At 36.6% G+C, this 21,886-nt stretch overlaps 1 protein-coding gene across 1 annotated transcript; it reads left to right on the top strand.

Annotated features, from left to right (window-relative positions):
• The first annotated feature begins 1,844 nt into the window (after positions 1–1,844).
• igfn1.3 (immunoglobulin like and fibronectin type III domain containing 1, tandem duplicate 3) lies at positions 1,845–12,169 on the top strand. Its single transcript, XM_057338233.1, has 23 exons — positions 1,845–1,923; positions 2,019–2,141; positions 2,222–2,361; positions 2,583–2,682; positions 2,846–2,887; positions 2,975–3,014; positions 3,132–3,315; positions 3,766–3,879; positions 3,961–4,123; positions 4,372–4,644; positions 5,444–5,956; positions 6,476–6,600; positions 6,732–6,873; positions 6,953–7,246; positions 7,795–8,091; positions 8,200–8,379; positions 8,475–8,603; positions 9,134–9,442; positions 9,576–9,661; positions 9,768–9,960; positions 11,196–11,492; positions 11,575–11,901; positions 12,006–12,169. The coding sequence occupies exons 1-23, from the start codon at positions 1,875–1,877 to the stop codon at positions 12,008–12,010; spliced, it is 4,125 nt and encodes a 1,374-aa protein (XP_057194216.1). The 5' UTR covers positions 1,845–1,874; the 3' UTR covers positions 12,011–12,169.
• The last annotated feature ends 9,717 nt before the right edge of the window (positions 12,170–21,886 follow it).

Raw genomic sequence — 21,886 nt, 5'->3', positions numbered from 1 at the left:
ACGGGTGCCTTGGGCATATTTATAAATCAATCATATGTCTCTGTTGCTAGGCATGGCTATTTTTCATCTCCGACAAATATGGTTATCCTCGATAAGAACAAGCTGTCTTCAGATAAACTTATCTTGATGTACTGCTTACGTGATGACTCCACACCTCATTTATTTCACGCAATTAAAGCGATGCAGAAGTGACTCGTTTGTGACTTGTAGATTGTTATAATATTAATTCATGCTAGGAATAGTTTAGTGAATTAAGAATCAGATTAAACGTGAATTGAATTAATATTGAAAGACTATCACTTTTGTAAATAATCTGACAACACATTTGTGACCCAGCCTGTGAAAACACGGCTAATTTGTTTTTTGTTGTTGTTGTTGTTGTTGTTGTTTTACATAAAATCATCCTACATAATGTAAAGAACATTCTGTGAAAATATAACTTTGACGTCTTTGACATGACTTTGCTCGGTCAATATTAAAAATTGAACACAATGTTTTTTTTTAATAATTACAATACATAGTGTTAATGCAGTCATTAAAATCACTTAATTATCATTTTATAAATGGAAAAGTAAGTACTGTATATCTATCAAAATCTATCATTTATAAATAAATGCAGACTATTTTTTGTAATTTTTATGTTTATGGTGTCTTTAATGCTCCTAAAGTCTCATTTTTAGATTATGCGACTTCAGCCTGGATTTTACCGTCAGGGTCACGTTTGTGAATAATATCAGAAGATCGACTACAAATGAAGAGTTTCATTCGCAAAAACAGATGTTATTTTCAAAAATCATGTTTTTATTGTGCATTCCAATTAATATCAATCAAACTGCAGTTGGGTTGTTTCGATTAAGTAATAATAACTCAAAATATTACAGCTAATTAACACAATAACACAATTAAAAACATTTTTTTTTTTAATGTATCATATAGTTATTTTTAGGAAATGTTTTAGGATCTTGTTTAGTTTTAGGAAATTAACTTTTTTATTCAAATATAAAAACATATATAAATATAAGTAGTCTCATAAAACTGTGGCAGTCTGCGTACAGTATGTGCGTCAGAGGTTGTGTTTTGATGGATAGTTTTATGAGCTATGTGACCTATAAGAGACAAAACCACGCAGGGCCACTTGAGAACATGCTATAGCGTTAAAACGGGAAGTCCTCAATTTACCGTCGCTTTAAATGACTACACTAGAAAACGGCTGAATCTGCTTTGTGAGAATTTCAATTTAGCTTTTGAACACCAGACGTGGTCACTCACAACCTATTTTCAGCTCATCACGGGAATAAACCAGGCTTGTTTGGCAAAAGACGCTTTTGTCTGAATAAAAGCAATCCGAGTAAAATGACCCCCTCCAGACACAATCACCGTCTCTTCCTTCTCAGAAAGCCGTCTAATAGAGACTTTGAGTGCATCTCCAAGGTTTACTCAAAATGTATCAGCGTTACATACTTGCCAAAGACGTACAGCTTAAATCCTAAGGTTGCAGATTGGTGTAAGTGACACTGTTGGCGAGGTTTTTACCCTCTGTGACTGGCCCATGAATTCCATCCAAGACAGCTGGAGCCTTCGTGTTGGAGAAAAGCCGACAGAAGCTAACGGTTTAGCCCGCTAAGCTTCCGCCTCAGGGCGCAGACCTGCTTACAGTCAGATTTTCATTATTATTTCCCATCACATTCACAGCCAAACACACGAGAAACTCTTTAAAGTCGCCCCAGAACTCGAACAAAATAAGCTCGAGTCAACAACCAGGGAACGTCATCCGTGCACACAGAAAAAGCAATATTTTACAGTCCACTGAGATGTTCATGCATGTTTTTCAATTGGTTTTATAGGACGGGGTTTTGTAAGTCCTACACGCCGAGATGAAATTCAGAAAGAGTAAAGATGAAGAGCCCACTGCACCTGGGCAAGGTAGATATGCATCCGTATGTCACTCGAGTTTAATAACAGGACATTTTTGGATGCTTTTTTATTAAGCGTTTTGTTTGTTTTACTTTCCTCCGCAGTGGCCATTAAAAAGCGCTCGAAGGTCCCGGGTGTCATGATCACGCAGTTCGTGGAGGAAATCCCTGCCGGAAAAAGTCACCCCGACTTCAACCGCAAACCCATCGCCCTGACGATTCAAGAAGGTGGAGAACAGCAGCGTGACCAAACCATCTTTGATTCTAATAGACAAAGAATAATGACCACAGTCGTTTTCTTCTTACAGGAAAGCTTGCCGTTTTCAAAGCCATCATCACTGGAGATCCGACGCCGGCTGTCACATGGGCTCGAAACAATGGGGATGTATCTGATCCTGAGAGATATGTTGTGTCCTACGATCAAATATCAGGAGAACATCAGTTACAGGTGCTTTAACAGCATTAATACCAATGATTTTTCTCTTTCTTTTCTTTCTTTCTCTCCGGCAATGTGATGTAGCACTGTTGTATTGTGTCTGTGGCAATAATAAAAAAAAGAACGTATGAATTCATACGAACTACCACCTCGTAAAGTAATTAAAAATGAGCTTGTGCTGTAAAAATCATCTTTATCAAATCATTAAAAAAACGAATGATCGTATTATTTAGATGCCCAATGTTGGAGTTGATCAAGCAGACACCTACAAGTGTTACGCACAGAATGAGTTTGGACGTGCCGTGGTCACCGTCACACTCAATATCATTGAAGGTAAGTACACTTTTAGTTTTTGTGTGTATGAACTTCTTCAAATCTTACTAGGGACGCTAGCATCCAGCAGGATTTTTTAAGAAAGCGAATAGTGTCTGATTTCTAGTGAAAGGGTTTCGTTGCTTGATTTCTTACAAAGCAGATTCAAATTCTTCTCTTTTAGTCGGGTTCAAGAAGAGCAAAGCGATGCAGGAGGGACGACTAGGTCTGTATGAATTCTTTATGAGTCATGATATAAAGAAAAACGGGTGAAGATGAGAAGACCAACTCTATTTATTTACAGAACAACGAGAGAAAGCAGCTGCCGATTTAAAGAAGACCCTGAGGACTCGGTAAGATCTTTATCAATCTCACCTCTGGTTTGTTGACATGCGAAAGGCATTCGTGTCCATCTCTGAAGTCCCTCAGGTAAGGGTTGTGTACTGTTGTGTATCGCTGTGTTTTCTCAGAGCTGAAACACAGAAGAAAGAAAGAGAAGATGGAGAAGTTGATGAGAAGTTTTGGGAGCTGTTGTTGAGCGCTGATAAGAAAGATTACGAGCGCATCTGCATTGAATACGGTGTGACGGACTTCCGCGGGATGTTGAGGAAACTGAACGAGAAGAAAAGAGAAATTGAGGATCAGCGGGCGCAGGTGAATTTTCACATTAGAACATTTCATTAGATCCAATACACGACACTGGGTTCACGATACTTAGTATTCTGATATTTTGAACAAAATGTTAAAAATGGAAATGAACTGGAACAATGTTATTTCCACAATAGGAACCATTATTTTAGTGCATGCAACTTGTTACAGAAATTACTTCTAAGGTTTGATCGAACCTTCTGTATATAGATTTTTAAAAAATTAGAGAACTTCTTGAAGTAGTAAAAGAAAAAAAGAAAAGAAAATGTAAATGTAAAAATGCATAAAAGCATAAAGTATCAAGTAAAAAAGTTATTGTCTATGGAAGGTCTTCAGATTGTGACAGGCCAAATAATCCAAACCCTTACCATTTTCTTCCTCGGGAAGTGTCTGTAAATCGTTCCCGTGTGGTACCGTTTGAAAGGTTTATATTTTAACTTGCCTTTCCTTTGACAGTTCGTTGAACACCTGAGCAATCTGAAACACATCGAAGTTAAGACACCAGGATGTGCCGAGTTTGAATTCGAGATGGACCTCAAGGACCCTAATGCCCGAATCTTCCTCTTTAAGGTTAAACATGACGTCTACTAGACAAAAAATAAGAACATATGGCTGTGCAAAGATATTTTATTTTCTGATTTTGTGTGGCAGGATGGTGTTATGGTTCCATTCAACACCGAAACAGATGAGAAACATTTTCTGCGTCAGGTTGGCCGAAAATTCATCTTCAGTGTTAATGGTCTAAGCCCAGAAGACGCTGGAATGTACCAAGTCGATATTGAGGGGGTCAATGTTTTTTCCACTGACTTCAAAAGTGAGCTTTAACTGTTTATTAAGACATAAAGTAGTTACATACCGCTGTAACATTAAATGGTTTGTATTTAATGATTTTTTTCACATTAAATAACCAAAATGTTCTGCTTTAAAGCTGCAATCCATTTTTTTTTTTGCAATGTTTTTAATTTAATTTAATTTAATTTAAATACAAATCAGTTATTAAGCAATACTGAGCATACAAACTAAAGTCTTTGTGTTATGTTAATTTACGAATGTTCTTTACAGTTCCCGCTGTTGACTTCTTGGTAAAGATTCAGGAGGTGAAGGCCATCGAAAGACAGGATGCTGTTTTTGAGTGCGTCTTATCTGCTCCGCTCTCAAAGATCTCTTGGATGGGAAAGAGCACCCCATTGGTTCAGGGTGAAAAGTATGACATCAGTGTATCTGAAGACATGCTGATCCACAGACTGGTGGTGAAGGACTGCATGCAGGTGGATAAAGGCATCTACGCAGCTGTGGCAGGAATAAAGTCCTGTAATGCCTGGCTTATAGTGGAACGTAAGGTCACATTCAGATTCATGACACACGTTAGATTCTCTCGGATTCAGTCGTGTAGATCCTCGAGTAAACAACATACGTTTTTATTGATTGAAGTTTGAGCAGATTTGATTCATTTGAATAATTTACTCGCATCCCATAAGAAAGAAAAATGACAGATGAGATCTCTTTGTGATGATATCTCAATTATAAGAGACATCAATGAGATAAAATGGAGAGCAAGTGGAAACTTTTGCTTGATCTCAGATGTTTCTCCTGAGAAAAAGAGTCAGAAATCTCAAAAATGTCTCCGTTAGAGTTTCAGAAGAGATCTCAACAGTGTGTCAAACTGAGCTCAGATCTGTCAAGTCTGCAATCAAAATTCAACAATATTCTCATCAAATTGACCCAAATCCAGATTATTTTACTTCTGTAATCTACATTCATTTCATGCATTTAAATTACAGTCTCATTTTTATTTCTCGTAAGCAATTTTTGGATGCTTAAATGAAACAAATGCGAGAACTCTATCGAATCTCCTGAGCAACCATGTTAAATACAGTATATGTTGTTACCCTGACCACATAATGGTCAAATATCTAAACTGAATGTCTGAAATAGCCAAATTGACCGTTTCAATAAAATAACACCAATTATTTTAGATGCGTCCAAATAAAAACGCTGCGAAGATGAACATGGATTTCTCGCACTGTTCACAATTTCCATTTCCGTCCACAGAGTCTGTGCCTTTTTACATATACATTTTCCATTCATTGACCGGAATATTAACACCTCTTATGTTGTTCTGCCCTCGCAACAGCTGACCCTGATCCCAACAACAGAGGCAAGAAAGCGGCACGCAAAACCACCGTGGCGGGAGGGGGAGGCGCAGACCTGCAGAAGATCGCCGCCGAACAGCAGGAGAAACTTCAGAAGGAGCGAGAAGAAAGAATGGAACAAATAAAAGAGTTTCAGGCCGAGTTAGAGGACGCCAAAGCGATCGAGACAGAAGTGAAGGAGGAGGAGGAAGTTCCTGCAGGTCCCCTTGAGGTTCAAGAGGGTTCAACGGGAACACCTCAAGCGGTGGATAAACCCAAACCAAAACCCAAACCTAAGCCAGAAAAAAAGCCGGACACTGGAGGCGTAGCTGAACCTGAATCTGAACCTGAACCTGAACCTGAACCTGAACCTGAACCTGAGACAAAAGTGCAGAAGAAAGAAGAACATGTTACGTCACCAGGACAAGTCCCACCACCTCCAGAGGAAGAGTCGACTGGTGAAGAGCCGAAGAAGAGAGTTAGGACCGGACCCTTAGTTCCAGACACCGTAATTGGTAAAACTGGTTTCCAGTTTATGACACTTGAATAATCCAATTTATCTTCCCACACTCTTAAAGGGATAGTTCACCAATAAATGAAAATTCTTGCATCATTTACTCATCCTCATGTCATTCCAAACCTGTACGACTGTATGACCTGTATGAAGATATTTTAAAGAATGTTGGTTACCAAACAACATTAAACCCCATTGACTTCCATTGTATGGACACAAAACCACAGAGACATTTCTCTAAATATCTTCTTTTGTGTTCCACAGAAAAAAAGTGTTTCACTTACAGGTTTTGAACCACATGAGGGTGAAGAAATTATGAACTACCCAAAAATGTTTTCAGTGCAATTGTTGTTTACAATTCATACATTTTCTACGGTCACCTTTTCAACACTCACGGTAACTGAAAGCCATTGATCGAGTGATCAATAGTAATTTGTTGCGCCGCATCTGGTCAATGCGGCATTAATTCTTACATAGAAACAGCAACATTTGAACTGTTGTCAATGCACGTGTTGTTCAGATCCGGGGGTTCACTTCACCAGTGGTCTGTCAGATGTTCATGCCATCATAGGTCAATCAGCTGTAATGGAGTGTAAGCTGAGCCGTGAGGACTGCGATGGTGTTTGGTATAAAGATGGAAAAGATGTAAGCGGTACATCAGCCACAGTTCTAGTCTGATGGTTTGCTAACCTAAAAATAAAATATTAATGCATTTTATTTAGACGTGATCTGTAGAACGAATACAGTACAGTGTTCTTGTTGAATTTTCTGTATAGATAACAGATACAGATGCTCTGAAAATCATCAAAGATGGGCTCGTGCGTAAACTAATCCTCACTAACTGCAAAGAAGACGACAGTGGAAAGTATCGATTTGAAGCAGATGGACGTAAAACTGAAGCGATATTGATCGTGGAAGGTAATTTCTTTTAATAATAAAAATAAGCGGGTCAAACGTATACAGTAGGAGATCATGTTTATTATTTATGGTGTTTCAGACCCGCCAAGGTTGAACCAAGATGACCTGGCCAAGTTCTCCGAGCCTGTGATCATCAAAGCCAATCAAAACGCCACTTTCAAACTGGAGTTTATTGGTCGTGAGCCAATAAAAGTGCAGTGGTATAATGAGGGGGAGGAGCTAACCGAGGACAATCACGTCCGGATCGAAAAGTCGTCCAGTCACAGTCGCCTTCTGCTGGTGAAGTGTCAGCGCAAAGACAGCGGCGAAATAAAGCTGAAACTCAAGAACGAGTTTGGAACTATTGAAGCTCTTTCCAAGCTTATCGTTCTGGGTTGGTATACAAAGTTTCATTTAATACTTATAGAAATATTGTTTAAAAAATGTTTTTAAAAATAAACCAAAATCAGTGCTAAAAACTGTCACCTTACTGTACACTGTAAAGAAGTCCTGTAAAAGAATGAAACTTTCCGGCAGTGGGGCGCCAGAAATATACAGTAAAAATTGTTCTTTTTTTAGTGTAAAATTTTATGTTTTTTCTTGTAAATTTGATGTTTTTTGACTGTATTTTAAAAAATAGACAAAAAATGCACATAAAAAAAGGGAAAACCTGTGTTTTTACATTATACGTGAAAAATCTGTAAAAAAACAGTAAAATTACAGTTTTTACAGTGTACTTCTCAAATTCACAGCGGAAAGCTTATATTAATAATTTATAGGTTGAGCTGTCATGTACAATTTTGCCGAAAATGTCAGTTTGGTATCATTTGACTTCAACCCACTTAAAGATAAGTGCATAAATGAACCTGCTATTTTACAGATTAAAAGTATATTCTGAATGCACTGTAAATCACTTTAGAAAATGTAAATGTTGTAATGCAGATAAACCCACCAACCCAATGGGGCCTATTGAAGTATTAGAAGCTTCATCCTCCTGTGTGGAGTTGAAGTGGAGATCCCCGAAAGACGACGGCGGTTCTACTATACTAAACTACAGCTTGGATCGTAACCAGATCGGGCGGAACACCTGGGTGAAGCTTGGAAACATCCCTCCCGAGGCCCATTACAAGGATAATGATGTGGACCACGGAAGGAAATACTGCTATCGCATCAGAGCCATAACTGCAGAGGGCACAAGTGATGTTTTTGAGACAGATGACATCCAGGCGGGTACCAAGGGTGAGTCACATCTGTTTCGTAGCTCAATGGGTAAAGCAATGCATTGGCAGAGCAAAGGTCATGGCTTCGAACCCATTATTTTACATTTAAATGACAATTTCATTACAGCGTATCCTGGACCCCCCTCTACACCCAAGGTGGTCAGAGCCTTCAAGGACCTCGTCACTTTGTCATGGACTCCTCCCTCCAACACCGGCGGAACAAACATTGTTGGCTACAACATGGAGAAACGCAAAAGAGGAAGCAACTTGTGGAGTCAAGTGAATGCACCTGAGGAACCGATCAAAGGTTGTTTGTCTTTTGAAGTTCTTCTAATGTTTTTTGGGGGTGATGTTCTGTTTTCTGAATCATAACTCATTTGTGTGTCATCATTGGTCTTCAAGGTAAACAGTACGAGGTGAAGGATGTGGTTGAAGGAATGGAATATGAATTCCGTGTGTCTGCCATCAACTTCTCTGGTGCTGGAGAACCAAGCACACCGTCTGAATTTGTGATAGCCAGAGATCCTAAAAGTATGTCAGTTACACTCGCATCATAAACAGTGCAATGCATGTCAAAATCATTTACAATCTGCTAGGATAAGACGCATGAAAAGCGAAAGCATGGACAGAAATAATTGTTTAAGAGATCATTATAAATAGAACGATTTAACAAGGAGAAATCTTTTTTAAATAGATTATGTAAGTCTCTTAAATGTATTCAACTTGGTTTCCTACATTTTTGATCATTGTTAAATATTCACTATTATTAATATTCAGTTTTCTAGAAAAATATAAATAAATAAATAAACAAATATAAATTAAAATACAAAGTTGTTTAACCATCAAGTTATAAATACTAAAGTGTAATTAATTTTACCTTTCAATACGCTTATAAAAAATCTGGATATACGCTTTAAAAAAACATGATTTTTTTACATTTTTAAAAATATTTTAAATGTATATTTTTTAAAAATTTAAATGGATGTAGATTCAAATGAGCTTCACATTATTCCAGAATAAAATGACCCCCAACTGAACCACATGCACTTTTGTGATTTCAGAACCCCCCGGAAAAGTCACAGATCTAAAAGTGACAGGTTCCTCCCACACCTCATTGAATTTGAGCTGGACTAAACCAGAGGAAGAAGAGGGGGTCCAGGATGAAGCTAAGGGCTACTTTGTAGAATTAAGACCAGCTGAGAACACAGAATGGAGTCGCTGCAACTCCAATGCTCTCATTTCAACTTCATATACAATCCTTGGCCTTAAATCTATGGCCATGTATTGGGTACGAGTGATTGCGACCAATGAAGGAGGAGATGGAGAACCACGAGATCTGGACAACTACATCATTGCCATGCCGCCACCTGGTACTCCATATAAATATAGTGTTTAAAAATATTTATGTTTATGTACTAACAAAACTCAAACGCTTGAGTTGTACGCTGCTTTTCCCATTCATTTAATTACTAATTCTGATTAACATTGTATTTTATTCTTCAGTGAGGCCAAAATTCACAGATCGAAAAATGAAGAGCTTCATGGTTGTGAGAGCTGAAAATTCTGCCCGGATCAACATTAACTTTGAGGTATCACAGTGCCTATACGTCTGTTTATTTACTCAACAGTCCTTATCTTAACCTCGCCAGCCTTATCTACAGAATTTAATACCACAACAATAACTCTCACTGGCAGGCATCCCCCATGCCAACTATAATCTGGCTGAAAGATGGAATGCCCGTGTCCAAACGTGTAACCGTAAGCAACACGGATGGGCTGTCCCAGCTCCTCATCCCATCTTCAGAGCGCTCAGATACGGGCATCTACACCATCATTGTCAAGAACATCGTGGGTCAGGAGACATTCAGCATTGAGATCAGAGTTACAGGTGAGATAGCAGATCAAAATGTATTTTGCTTGCTGTTCTGTGATCCTGGAAAGACATTCTTTCTTCAGTGTCGACCAATCAGATTTCATTAAATACCATTTCGAAGATGTTTTAGATATCATAATGGGTTTTAATATTTATAAAATGTATTTTTTATATATAAGATCATATAGATTTTTTAGATTTTTAGATCTAAAAAAATCTATATGATCTTATATATAAAAAATACATTTTATATAAGATATAAGATCATATAGAACCAACTCTATAAAAGAATCAGAGTCAGAGGACCAGGGCCTCGACAAACTTCCAGTAGGGCCTCGAGCTGACTTTAAAATATTAATAAACATTAAAACAAGTTTAAATACCCAAAAGTCAAGATCTTTCTTAGTGTTTGTTTTTTAATACAAATGTTTGTTTATTAAAAATCAAAACAATATATTCTAGTTATGCCAAGTAAGTAGGGGCAGTTATTTTATTTTTTAATTGTCGTTTAATTAATACTTTAATATTAATTTAATTATTATTAATTTTTTAATTTGTTATTAATTGTTAATTTTACTATTCATATTTTATTAATATGTATAGAATATTTATACTTTTACTGTCCTTGACAACTTTGTTTTTAGTTTTTGTTTTTATTATAAATGTTCTTTTATTAAAAATCTATAACAAGTAAGTGGGGCAGTTTTTTATTAATTGTAGTTTTATGAATGCTTTATTATTCATTTAATTATTATTCATTTTATTTTATTTGTTATTAATTGTTAATTTTATTATTCATATTTCTATTACTATTTATACTTTTAGTTTCCTTGATCATTTTTGTTTAATTTTGAGCAATATTGTTATGTATTTTTCTAATTTTCTTATCTTTTTTTAAATGCTCTTTAGATGTAATTGTTTTATTTTAGCTTTCATTTTCTTTGATTACCGTTTAGTTATTTTAGTGCCTCAAACTTATTTTAGGTAACATGTCTATGCAAAAAAATATTTTAAAAAATTCCTTTCGTCATTTTAATTTAAATTTGTCAAATAATATTTAGGCCTATATTATATTTAATTTCAATAACCAGAAATGTTACTGAAATGTTAATGATCATATTTTTGTGGACAATATTGAAAATTATTTTCTTCAGTTTTTTAGTAACATTATGAAGTTCTCCAAAGGGTTCCTCCAGTGTAGTAATAGGGATGTTAATCTAATACTGAGGGACACTTTGGATCGTTTACAGATGATCCCAAGCCACCTGGTCCAGTGGAGCTGGATGAAAATGTGCCCGGCACCTTGACAGTGTACTGGGCCGCATCTCCTGATGAGAAACGTGATGATCACCTTTATTACATGGTGATGAAACGAGACTCGGTCAAACGCACCTGGCACGCGGTGGCAGACCAATTGTTCAACAACAACTTCACAGCAGTTAACATCATGCCGGGAAGAGAGTACAACTTCCGCGTGTACGCCAAAAACGACATCGGCATTTCTGAACCATCCGAATCCCAAACATGGGGCGTCGTGAGGAAAAAAGGTGAGTCCGGTTGGTGCTTCTGTTATCTTTAATCGGAATAATAAATTGTTCTTTTTAGCGTATGTGTTTTTATATCCTGCAGAAAAGTTCATCCTGAACCTTGCCCCATCCAAAACCTGCAACTTTGAATCTGCGCCCGTGTTCACGGTTCCACTGAAGAAGCACGCCAGCCCGGAAAAATACGATTGTTACATGAGCTGCGCGGTGAGGGCCGACCCGACCCCGCGCGTCACCTGGTACCGCAACAACATCAGCCTCAACGCAAACCCCAATTATTACATCACTAACACCTGTGGGGTCTGCTCCATGCTCATCTTAAGAGTCGCTCCCAAAGATAACGGAGAGTACAAAGTCGTGGCGGAAAATCCCTCGGGCCGGGCCGAGTGCACCGCACAACTGACTATCTTAGGTTTGTATTAAAAATACCTTTTGAATGAATTTTGTGAAAGCGTGTCAGTTTGAGTCTTACATTTGAGTCTTAGAAATAATTTCATCGCTTCTTCTCTTTTCCAGAGTGATTTTTCTGTGTTCATGTGACTCATCTTTCATTTATAATATCCGACAACCTCAAGCAAGCTGTGAGAGTTTATACGGCGCTTTTGGGGAATTGATACAGTATGTATATGTCATTTTTCGTCAAGCCAATGTGGGATGATTTCATGAAATAAACACCATTTAGTGCCTCAAACTTACTGTATAAAGACTTGAATTTGTTGCCAATGGTGAATGATCTCTAAAAGAACGTTACGCTGTTGTGTTTCATGTGTCCCCTCTGTGACAAATATTACAAACACTTAAAAGTGAAAACATTTGCTCTTAATAGCCAGTAAATCTGCGTACAAATGTCAGCGCCGTGCACTGACTTTCCTTGTAAATATCTGAGGTTGCCCATAAACCGCCATCGTAAAAAAATCCCTCCGTTCTAACGGTGAAGAATGCTGAAATGTGCCCCCGAGGTAAAAACATTTTTGAAATCATTGCGCAATGTCACCCCGAGGTGTTCTCAAATAAATGTCACCAAAATGTAAAAATAAATGAATGAATAAGAAAATCATTTTTTTCATAGAAGCCACCGGCTCTTGGTTTACAGCTTCCATTATTAACTTTCCTCAGCGGGGACGTGAATGCGTGTCGGTCGTAAACTGAGAGAATGTGTGAAGCTGCCGGCAGACGTCGGGCTTCACATGTGCTGAGGGACGACAGCGGGTCAAGTTTAAAGTGGACAGCTGTTAGGAGTCTGAGAGGGGAACATACAGTGACAGAAAACAAAAAGATAAAAAACAGATAAATTATAGAGATAAAGTCATATTTAATCAAGTACTATTGTCACTTGAAAATACAATTTAATGTTTTCAAAGATATTGAAGCGTTCAGTTTATCCATGCCTGACTTCAGCAAACGTGCTGACCAAAGCCTTGACAGCCCCCCCCCAACTGCACACGCAGAGAATGTACACATAAATCTTTTATTGAAAACAAACACAAATCTTAAATCATTTTGCAGGACAAACAAACCTCCTGTGGTGTCCCATGGCATGTATTGGGACAAATTAAACACTGGGTTACAGAGAAGAGTGAACCAGACAGTTGAGTAATAAAGATGAATGAAGGTAAGCTTCATCCAGACGTTTCCATCTGTTTGTCTGCTTAGATACAGGGTTTATTTTGACCGCCCTGATGTTAACACACAGTTACTGTTATTAAAACTACAATCTGCAACTTTTGCTTCTCTGTCGCCATCTCTGTTAGAAACACAGTATTGCAGGTAACTCTGTGCACAAGCGGGTTAAAGTCGGCATGAAACGGAAGTAGCGATTGGCTTTTTTTCCATATCGTGACGTATACCCGAGTGAAACGGCTTATGAAATGAGAGAAAAAAATATTTCACATACACAGATGTAAATTTTCTTTAAAAACGAAATGGAACTTTATGTTGATTCAATTCGATTCTCTTTGAAACAAAAGGCACTGAAAACTTTAAAACTTTGTAATTTCTTTCATATCTTTTTGTAAACTCCCCCTAGCGTTTGTTTATGTCTTTGTTTTGATACTATATTACTGTCAATAAAAATTTTAAAATAAAAAAAAATGAGATAAAAATGTAGGGCGGGGCTTGATTTCATCCACCGTCAACTGATTGGATCGTTAAAAGGTGAAAGATTTGAACGGCAGTTTGCTATCTGTCAGTCAGTGCGGCCCCTCCCTCGCACCATTCCTCGTGATCAGAAGTGAAGAGAGGTCGTTTCGAGAGGGGGAGGAGGTTAACGTTTTTGATTAAAGATTACAAGTGCCATTTTTTTTTTAAATATAACAATGTGTACGGATAAATAATTATAATGAATACTTCACCACTGTGTAAAACAATTAGAATGATCTTTTTTTATTTCATGCCGACTTTAAAGTTAAATGTGGTCAGACTGATTTCTTGTGAAATTGAACCAGACAGCTCAACTTATAAATAACTATTATTAATAATTATTAACACTGATTTTGATGCATTTGCTTAATAACTGTCTTTTATTTATATTTAACCAAAAAAAACTTGATTCACAAGGTACAACATTAAAAAAGCACCAATTTCACACTGGAATCTTAATGTTATCAAATAAGGTGTACATTCAAAAGCATTAACATTTAAAGAGTACAAACATTTCCTAAATTGTTGTTCTTATGAAACAAATTTATAATTATCAAAGCAGTGGGCACTATGATGGCAAGTATAGACATAACAGTGATGTTTAGTGAACAGTATTTGGCAATGTCCTAAAATCTGAGCCTGGATGAGATGATGTAATTTGGTATCCATGGCAACAGAGGGTTAATTACTTCCCTAAAGGGGACAAATATGAAATGGAACCTTGTCACTTTTATGGATCTACTTTCATGCATATGACTATCATATATGGTAGTTGCCAGAAGTGATGTCTGGAGGAAATCGTTGCATAATATTTGTTTTTAATGCCTCGTCAGATTTAATTAAACCATCAAAATATGAGTTGTATAGTACAAATGGAGAAACGCCAAACTTGGTTAAGGGATTTATTTGACAAAGGCAAACTAAAGCATAGCAGAGGACATGGGTTTTATTCTGATGCATAAAGTAAACATTCACCACAGTTTGTCACTTATTCATATTGATCCTCTGTTGTTTTCAGCAGTCATTCTCCTGTGTCTTGACTCAACAAGTTTTGCTCATGTGTGAAGCTGAGCTTAACTACACAACAGACACAGAACATATTTTTAACATATATGAATAAAGGCGCTGGACATCACATTCAGTCATTACATTTCAGTAGCTCTATTTTGTTAGTTTGTGAGATTGTGGATATCTTTTGTTCCATAAGAGGAAGAGCATCTGAACAATTTCCCAAAATGTATTACTGAGAAAGACTCGACATCAATGCCAAAGACTAGATCCTCATTGTGCAAAAGACTAATCGAGCGGCCATCAAAGAGAGGTCAACTGTAATTTACATAATTGGTGTCACATTGTTCTTGACGGTGTTCATAGCTGCCACAAATAGAATGTATTAATAAACCATGCAGCTTGTGCTTCTGAAAGAGTTGAAGGAGACAGCTGCAGTATTTCAACACTATTTCATATTTGGAAAAACAATTCAGCCTCATATTCAATGAATATCTGCATTTCTCACAATTTCCATTTATCATATTCATATCTGTCCTTCTTTTGTCCTTCCGGAATCTATCAGAAAAGGTTTTAAAGGGATAGTTCACCCAGAAATGATGTCATTCCAAACCTGTTTGACTTTCGTACTTCTGCAGAACACAAAAGAAGATATTTTAAGGAAGGTTGATAACCAAACAACCAGTTAAACTCAGTGGATTTCCATTGTATGTCCACAAAACCACAGAGACATTTTTCAAAATATCTTCTTTTGTGTTCCACAAAACAACGAGTCACATAAAGATTTTGAATGACGTGAGGGTGAATAAATAATGACAGAGTTTTTATTTTTGGGTGTACTGTCACTTTAAGAGCTTCAACGCTGTATTTTCCTTATTGCATTTAAACTTCCATTTCTCAGGTTGTTTCTGTATTCTCGTGTTTTCGCCGAATGCTGCTCCACATACAGATGTGTAAAAAATGTCTTATCATGCTGCGGAAGACTCGGCTTTAGCCTCTGAGGCGTCCTTTATCAAAAGTGATGTTCTTGCCCCACTGATGGCGGTCAGAATATATTGCCGTTCCCATGCGCGGGACCTTAAAAACGCTTGTTTCTGCTTCAAGCTCATGGTAAGAATCAAATACATTCTGTTCCACTGCAGAGGAGCTTCCACCTAATCCTTCTCGTCCTTATGTGAACCCGCCGCCCGGCATCTTAAGTTCGGCTTAATGAAATTAATATATGGGATTTGCTGCCGTGATTGATACGCTATACCTAAATGTAAACTCTAATCTACTCTGTGGAAACTTTACATCACCAGATCTGATTTATGACAGGTACTTACAGAGAAACTTATAGCTCTTCTGCCTTCCCGTGAAATTATAAAATGAACCTTTTGGATGTCAGCCATTAGAATTGCCAGCACGGATCTGCAGAGACTTCAACGTTGAAGATGAAAACAAACTTGCAACCTTGAGAAACATCGAATGACCCAGCTCTTATGCAAACGCCGCTGAGATTGTGTACAGGTTTCTGTTTCTGACGATTATGGTCTTTGGCAAACCCACAGTATTTGGCTTCCATTTAGAAAGTGGATGAAAACCTGCAGTTAACATTTTAATCCCTGACTCATTCTTGACACCGTTGAGTCATTCTTTAATGTCTCACATGCACATGTTCGGTTTAGGTTATAAATATTCTATGTTACAGCTGAGCGTAGCAGACTAGCGATACAAGCTCATCTGAACATCTGCTGTGAGTTATGTAACCCGTCATGACGCAAGCCGCTGTATAAAAGCTTATGATTTAGGAATGAGCCAAGAACACAGAATCTTAATTAATGTACCGCATAAACTACTAGATTTACTACATGTAGTACTAGCTGAACTCTAAACTAGTGGCAAATTACTTCTCATAGTAATCCAGATGTGCCCAAAGGTAAAGTTCAGCTAAATATGAACAATCTCTCCTCCCAGGTGTATATGACTGGTTCTTCCTCTAAACACACTTAGGCCCGGTTTCACAGACAAGGTTTAAAGCTAGTCCCAGACTAAAATGAATGTTTGGCCTGTATTAACAGAATATAACTCGCCCTGAAATGTCTTCAAATATATCAGTGCCATCGTTTTATCTCAAGATGCACACCAGTAATGTATTCTATAAAAGCAACATTAATATCTTAACTCAACTAAGGCATAGTCCTGGATTAAACTAAGCCAAGTCTGTGAAACCGGGCTTTAGATTCTTATTTATGTTTTCCACGTTTTAGTAGTTCCCATCTATTCTGTGCTCTTATTGGCTGCTCCTTGTTCATTATTCAGTCAAAGTCATCCATTTCAAAGATGTTTTATTAAATACAAATTTAGTTGTTTTTATGTGCACAATTATATTTTTGTCTAGAAAACAAAATTAAATTTGACTGAAACGGATTTGACCAGTATATATATATATATTTTTTTTTTTTAATCATCATTTCTAGATGTATTTTGGCCATTTCAGTCAGGTGTCTGTTGAATTTCAACAAAATCAAACCTCAGGAGTAACATAAAGTCATCCAATAGCGAAAGACTGACAGCATGACAAGACACATAAAAACTGTGATAAAAATCCAGATTATCACATAAAAAAATAATTGTCGAACTTTTCCTAAATACATTTTACAGCTTAAAGGTGAATATGAACTTGTTTTCTTTGCGGTAATTGAGGTCTGAAAAACTACAGAACATCTTTTCTGTTATTTTCACCTGTTCCTCCAGTTTTCATTTTCTGCCAATAAATTCAAATAGAAACAATATTTTTATTAGAAATTTAGGAGAAATATTATTAGTAGTTCACAGAAACAAAAATGATCATTTTACCTAAACACATACCTATAAATAGTAAATTCTGAAAATAATATGAATATATATACTGACATATAATCAGTCAAATTGAATATGGTCAAATATTATAATAATTATACCAACACTAATATGTAATTAAAATACAATATTAATAAGTAATTCGTAAATTAATTCAATAATACATTTTATACAGATATAATTATTATAATATATACTTGTTAATATAATTTACATTTCTAAACTATTCTTACTTTCATTTATTTTAATATTGATTTTAAATATAAAATAATTTAATATTACAATGCTGTCACGTTATCTTATATGGGAGCAAACATGGCGAAGCGCAAATAAAACACAAACAATAAGAAACATACGTAATATATACGGGTAATATGGTGATCAATTTAATTTATTACACGTTTTGTGGCCTGCTTCTATTTGAGTACATTTAACCTTTTTTTAAAAAAACAAAGTCTTGTCTTCAACTTCTTGTCTTAACTTATAAAAACAACTTCTGCAGCCCCATTTTGTACTCTCTCAGGCCTATAAGAACTAGAAGTAGAGTATTTAGAGTCCATCAGGTAAGTGTAAATACGTTTTTTTAATGTTATGTTTATCTTCTGTTAACATACTCATTTAATCTCTGTCAGTCTCTTCATACGTCCCCTCTCTGAAGGGGGCAGCATCTCTCCGAGCGGGGCAGGCACCAGGCTGTTAGGTTCGTGATGGAGGAACGTTGCTATTAAATTCCTTGAAGGATTTTATTAGCTTTACGAGACACAGCGCTGGACTATCAGACCGTAAGCAGGGCTTAGACACAGGAGCTCATTTGGCTGTTGGTAAGTTAATTACCGATATACTGTTGCCCTCAACATTGCTATAGTCATTGTGGAAGATAATTATGTTTTTGACATCTGCTCAATATCTTAAGTTGCTTTAGCATTTGGAAATAACGTCAACTGTCAAATTCGATTCAAGTTTTTCCAATTTACATTCAACAAACTTTGGAACTTCCTTGACAAACAAGGAAAGCATAAATCTAAAAATAAAGTGTTTGGTGGATGAGAGATGACTCATGCTGTAGTCCTCCTGAGAACACATCTACTGTATGGGCATCTAACATTTGGTTAAGACATGTCTATAATTTGTCAATGTTTCATACCAACTCCTCAAGCAAAGAATACATATTTTACACAAGGTATATTTAAAGTGTAATTAATATTCAATGATACGAAAAGAAACACTCTCTCAACACTTACTTTTTTTGTCATGCAATGAATGTTAATGGCGACTGAGGCTGTCGGTCACCGACATTCTGTCCACCATCTCCTTATGTGTTCCATGAGGAAAAAAGTCATTCAGGTGTCTAAAATTGTGAACTTTTCTTATATAACGGCGATGTACGGTAGCCATTTTGGTTTCTTTTAACTAAATTTCTATTAACTAAACTTTTCTAACTTATCTAAAAGAATTTATTAGAGCTGAAAGGACTATTATTTGGAATGCAGTCATTTTAATAAGTTTAGACTGTTTGGTATCCTTGATAATAACCTTGGATTGATAAAAGTACTATCATTAAAAGGAAAGATGAATCAGTTAAAACGGACTCATTTAGTACTTTAAAGTTTCCACCTCCAACAAATGTAAAAGTGTTAGTCATGTTTTATACACAGTCATTTAATTTGGCACTCTTTCGAAAAACATAGTGAGCCCCCTTGCTGTCTACTCCCTGCATAGGCAGCTGTCCTTTAAGACATACTGTAAAAAACGTCATTTTACAGAATTTTACTGTTATTGTACTGTAAAAAAAATATATTTTAGCGCCCCAGCTTTTTACGGGATTTTTTTACAGTATATTTTTAAATATGGTCAAAAACCATCAAATTACAGCAAAAGACCAAAGATTTACAAGAAAACCGTGGGATTTTTTACAGTAACTGGAATGAACCTTAAAAGCAACTGATTTGTAACTCTGTACATAGGAAGCATCTCATACGCCATTTGATTCAAAATTGATTTATCGATTAGCATTTTTATTAATGATCTTTGATATTAAGTAAATTACTGTATTTATAATTAGTTTTTTTACTTCTAACAAAGGAATTTACAAATGCAGTTCGTATGCGGTTTTGGAACGGTGACATTATGCGTTCTTGATCCTTTTAAAAGTGACAGAACTTGATTTGAAATGCTTCAAGTGTAGCAGGTGTTTAGATTTGACAGTAGCGGTCCACGTGGCCCATAAAAACAAACCCCTACTGAATCCGGCATCTGATCTCGAATGTGTTCTGCCAGTGGACCAAAGGCTCATTTTCAGTCAGTCTGAGCCAAAACACAAGCAGTAAAGTGAATTCAGAGGCCAAGACGCGATCATGTACATACTGTTTGATAAACCCAAGATTCACACTACATAAATGAGCCAAACTGTGATGCACATTTGACTCAAGGAAGGATTGAAAGCAATGTTTTGTTAGACGGATGAGTTTTTGTATACTTTGAGCGGTCAATGTTGTAGATTTCTTTTAAGAGGGACACCTTAAAATCAGCTGATTTGCAGTTGAGGAAACGCACAAGACTTGCAGTGATTTATTGCAACATTGTGACATTTACAATGTTTATATGAAGCATGTGACCTATCAACTGACGGTGTAACAACCAGCATGAGGAACCCTAGAATGTCAAACATATATATACTCAACATTTTAAATGACTTGAGATGAGTAGATAAAAATCTTAATATATCTTTATTAGATATTCTTCATAGGTCAAAGGCAGGGCAAAGACGTGTGTCAGCATGTAAAAAAACACCCACGTCGTGCAATTGAAATACAGCAGTAGACCAGTTTGAACGAAACATTTCCAGAAACTTTTCCAGCATTTTACTTTGTTGCCAATATGAGAGGAAATATTTCAGAAATGAAAGCGTTTATGAGTCTCTCCGGGCAAAGTGTGGCACACTGCCCACTTCAACTCTCTCTCTCTCTCATGAAATTTCTTGAAGCCTCATTCATTTTCTGTCTTACGGTGGCCTACAAAAGTCTGAGACGACAGCTGAAATACTTCTGTTGTCTGTATAACAATTCAAGGTTGTGTTTCTGTTTATCTTTCTGCATGTTTGGACTCCATAAGTTTGTTCAAAACATGAAACATTTTGTTAACAGTCAATGTCACAAATGAGCTCATGACCAAAAAATAGCGTAGTGTCTTAAAAAGTATCTTATTTGTTATAGATTTTTCAAAATCTTAAAACGTTAAAAATGAGATCCCATCTCTTCAACACCAATAACAAAAACAATTTCCTATTAGTATTCATGTCTTGTTTCTTAGCATGAACAGCTAAGCATTACGTTTTCAAAAAACTAACTTGAATTCATTTTTATAACCAAATATGAAATAACTGTTCCTGTTTGAAGCACAAATATAACTACATTTTGTGAGTTTTATTGCTCAAAAAGAGAAAGAAATTGCCAATGGAGTAAGAATATGTTATTGAATCTATATAATCTATATTCGGATCTGAAAAGCTTATTTGAAGAACAAATGTTCTCTCTACTTCGGAAAATGATTTTATGCCGTGAACGAGACCTCAGACTTTTGGACCCCGCTCTTCATTCTGACTGATAAACTTAAGTCCAGATATCACTCAACACATGTCACCGTTGCATGCCACCGGGACGTGTTGATCTCTTTTTAATTCACAGAGCCAAAATGTGAGCGACACCTCCTGACATCGCCCGTCACAGGGCGAGACACATGAAGAGTGTCAGGCCAGGTCTCTCTTTACCTCAATGTCACCTGCCTCTCATTCATCCTCAAAAATATATCGGGGATAGTACACATAAGCGTTGAGAAGAACATAACATGAACTGTCTGACCAATCCCATGACTGCACTTGAGTCAGGAGAGAATCTGGACGCTGCTCATATTTCCATGAATCACCGGCACAGTGAAGGTGTGAGGAAAAATAATGTCACCAGCTATAATTCTTTAAAGTGATCGAGTGATATGAAGAGACGAGAAATGCAAGATGAATGATTTATAGAGGGGAGAATGTTTGATTGGTGTGGGCGAGAGGTCATGTTGAGACCAGAAGAGAATGTTATTGCTAAGATGTCGCTCTTTTATAGCTCAGGAGATTTGATGGAGTTCTCAGCTGTGTTTCATTTAAGTATCTCAGATGTTTGGGTAATATTTCTGGATTTGGGTAAATTCGATGAGAAATGTTTGAGTTCATATTGAGATCTTCAATAATATTGACTTTTGATTGCAGACTTGACAAATCTGAGCTCAGTTTGAGACGTCGTTAAGATCTCTTCTGAAACTCTACCGGAGACATTTGTCAGATTTCTAGTTTTTGGGAGTTAATTTTTTTTTCCATGCAATCTCACTGTTATCTAGGAGAAAAAAACTGAAATGTTAACAAGACC

This window comes from Triplophysa rosa, linkage group LG7 (genome assembly GCF_024868665.1).
Source record: "Triplophysa rosa linkage group LG7, Trosa_1v2, whole genome shotgun sequence".
In the NCBI taxonomy this organism is placed as follows: domain Eukaryota; kingdom Metazoa; phylum Chordata; class Actinopteri; order Cypriniformes; family Nemacheilidae; genus Triplophysa; species Triplophysa rosa.
The sequence above is the reverse complement of the archived record's forward strand: the minus strand, read 5'-3'. Positions and strand labels throughout refer to the sequence as shown.

Excerpts from the sequence above, each read along its gene's own strand:
- igfn1.3 (XM_057338233.1), top strand. The coding sequence starts at position 1,875 with ATGAAATTCAGAAAGAGTAAAGATGAAGAGCCCACTGCACCTGGGCAA. Across the intron at positions 2,888-2,974 it reads GATGCAGGAGGGACGACTAG|AGAAAGCAGCTGCCGATTTA; the intron begins GTCTGTATGAAT and ends CAGAACAACGAG. Across the intron at positions 3,880-3,960 it reads CCCGAATCTTCCTCTTTAAG|GATGGTGTTATGGTTCCATT; the intron begins GTTAAACATGAC and ends TTTGTGTGGCAG.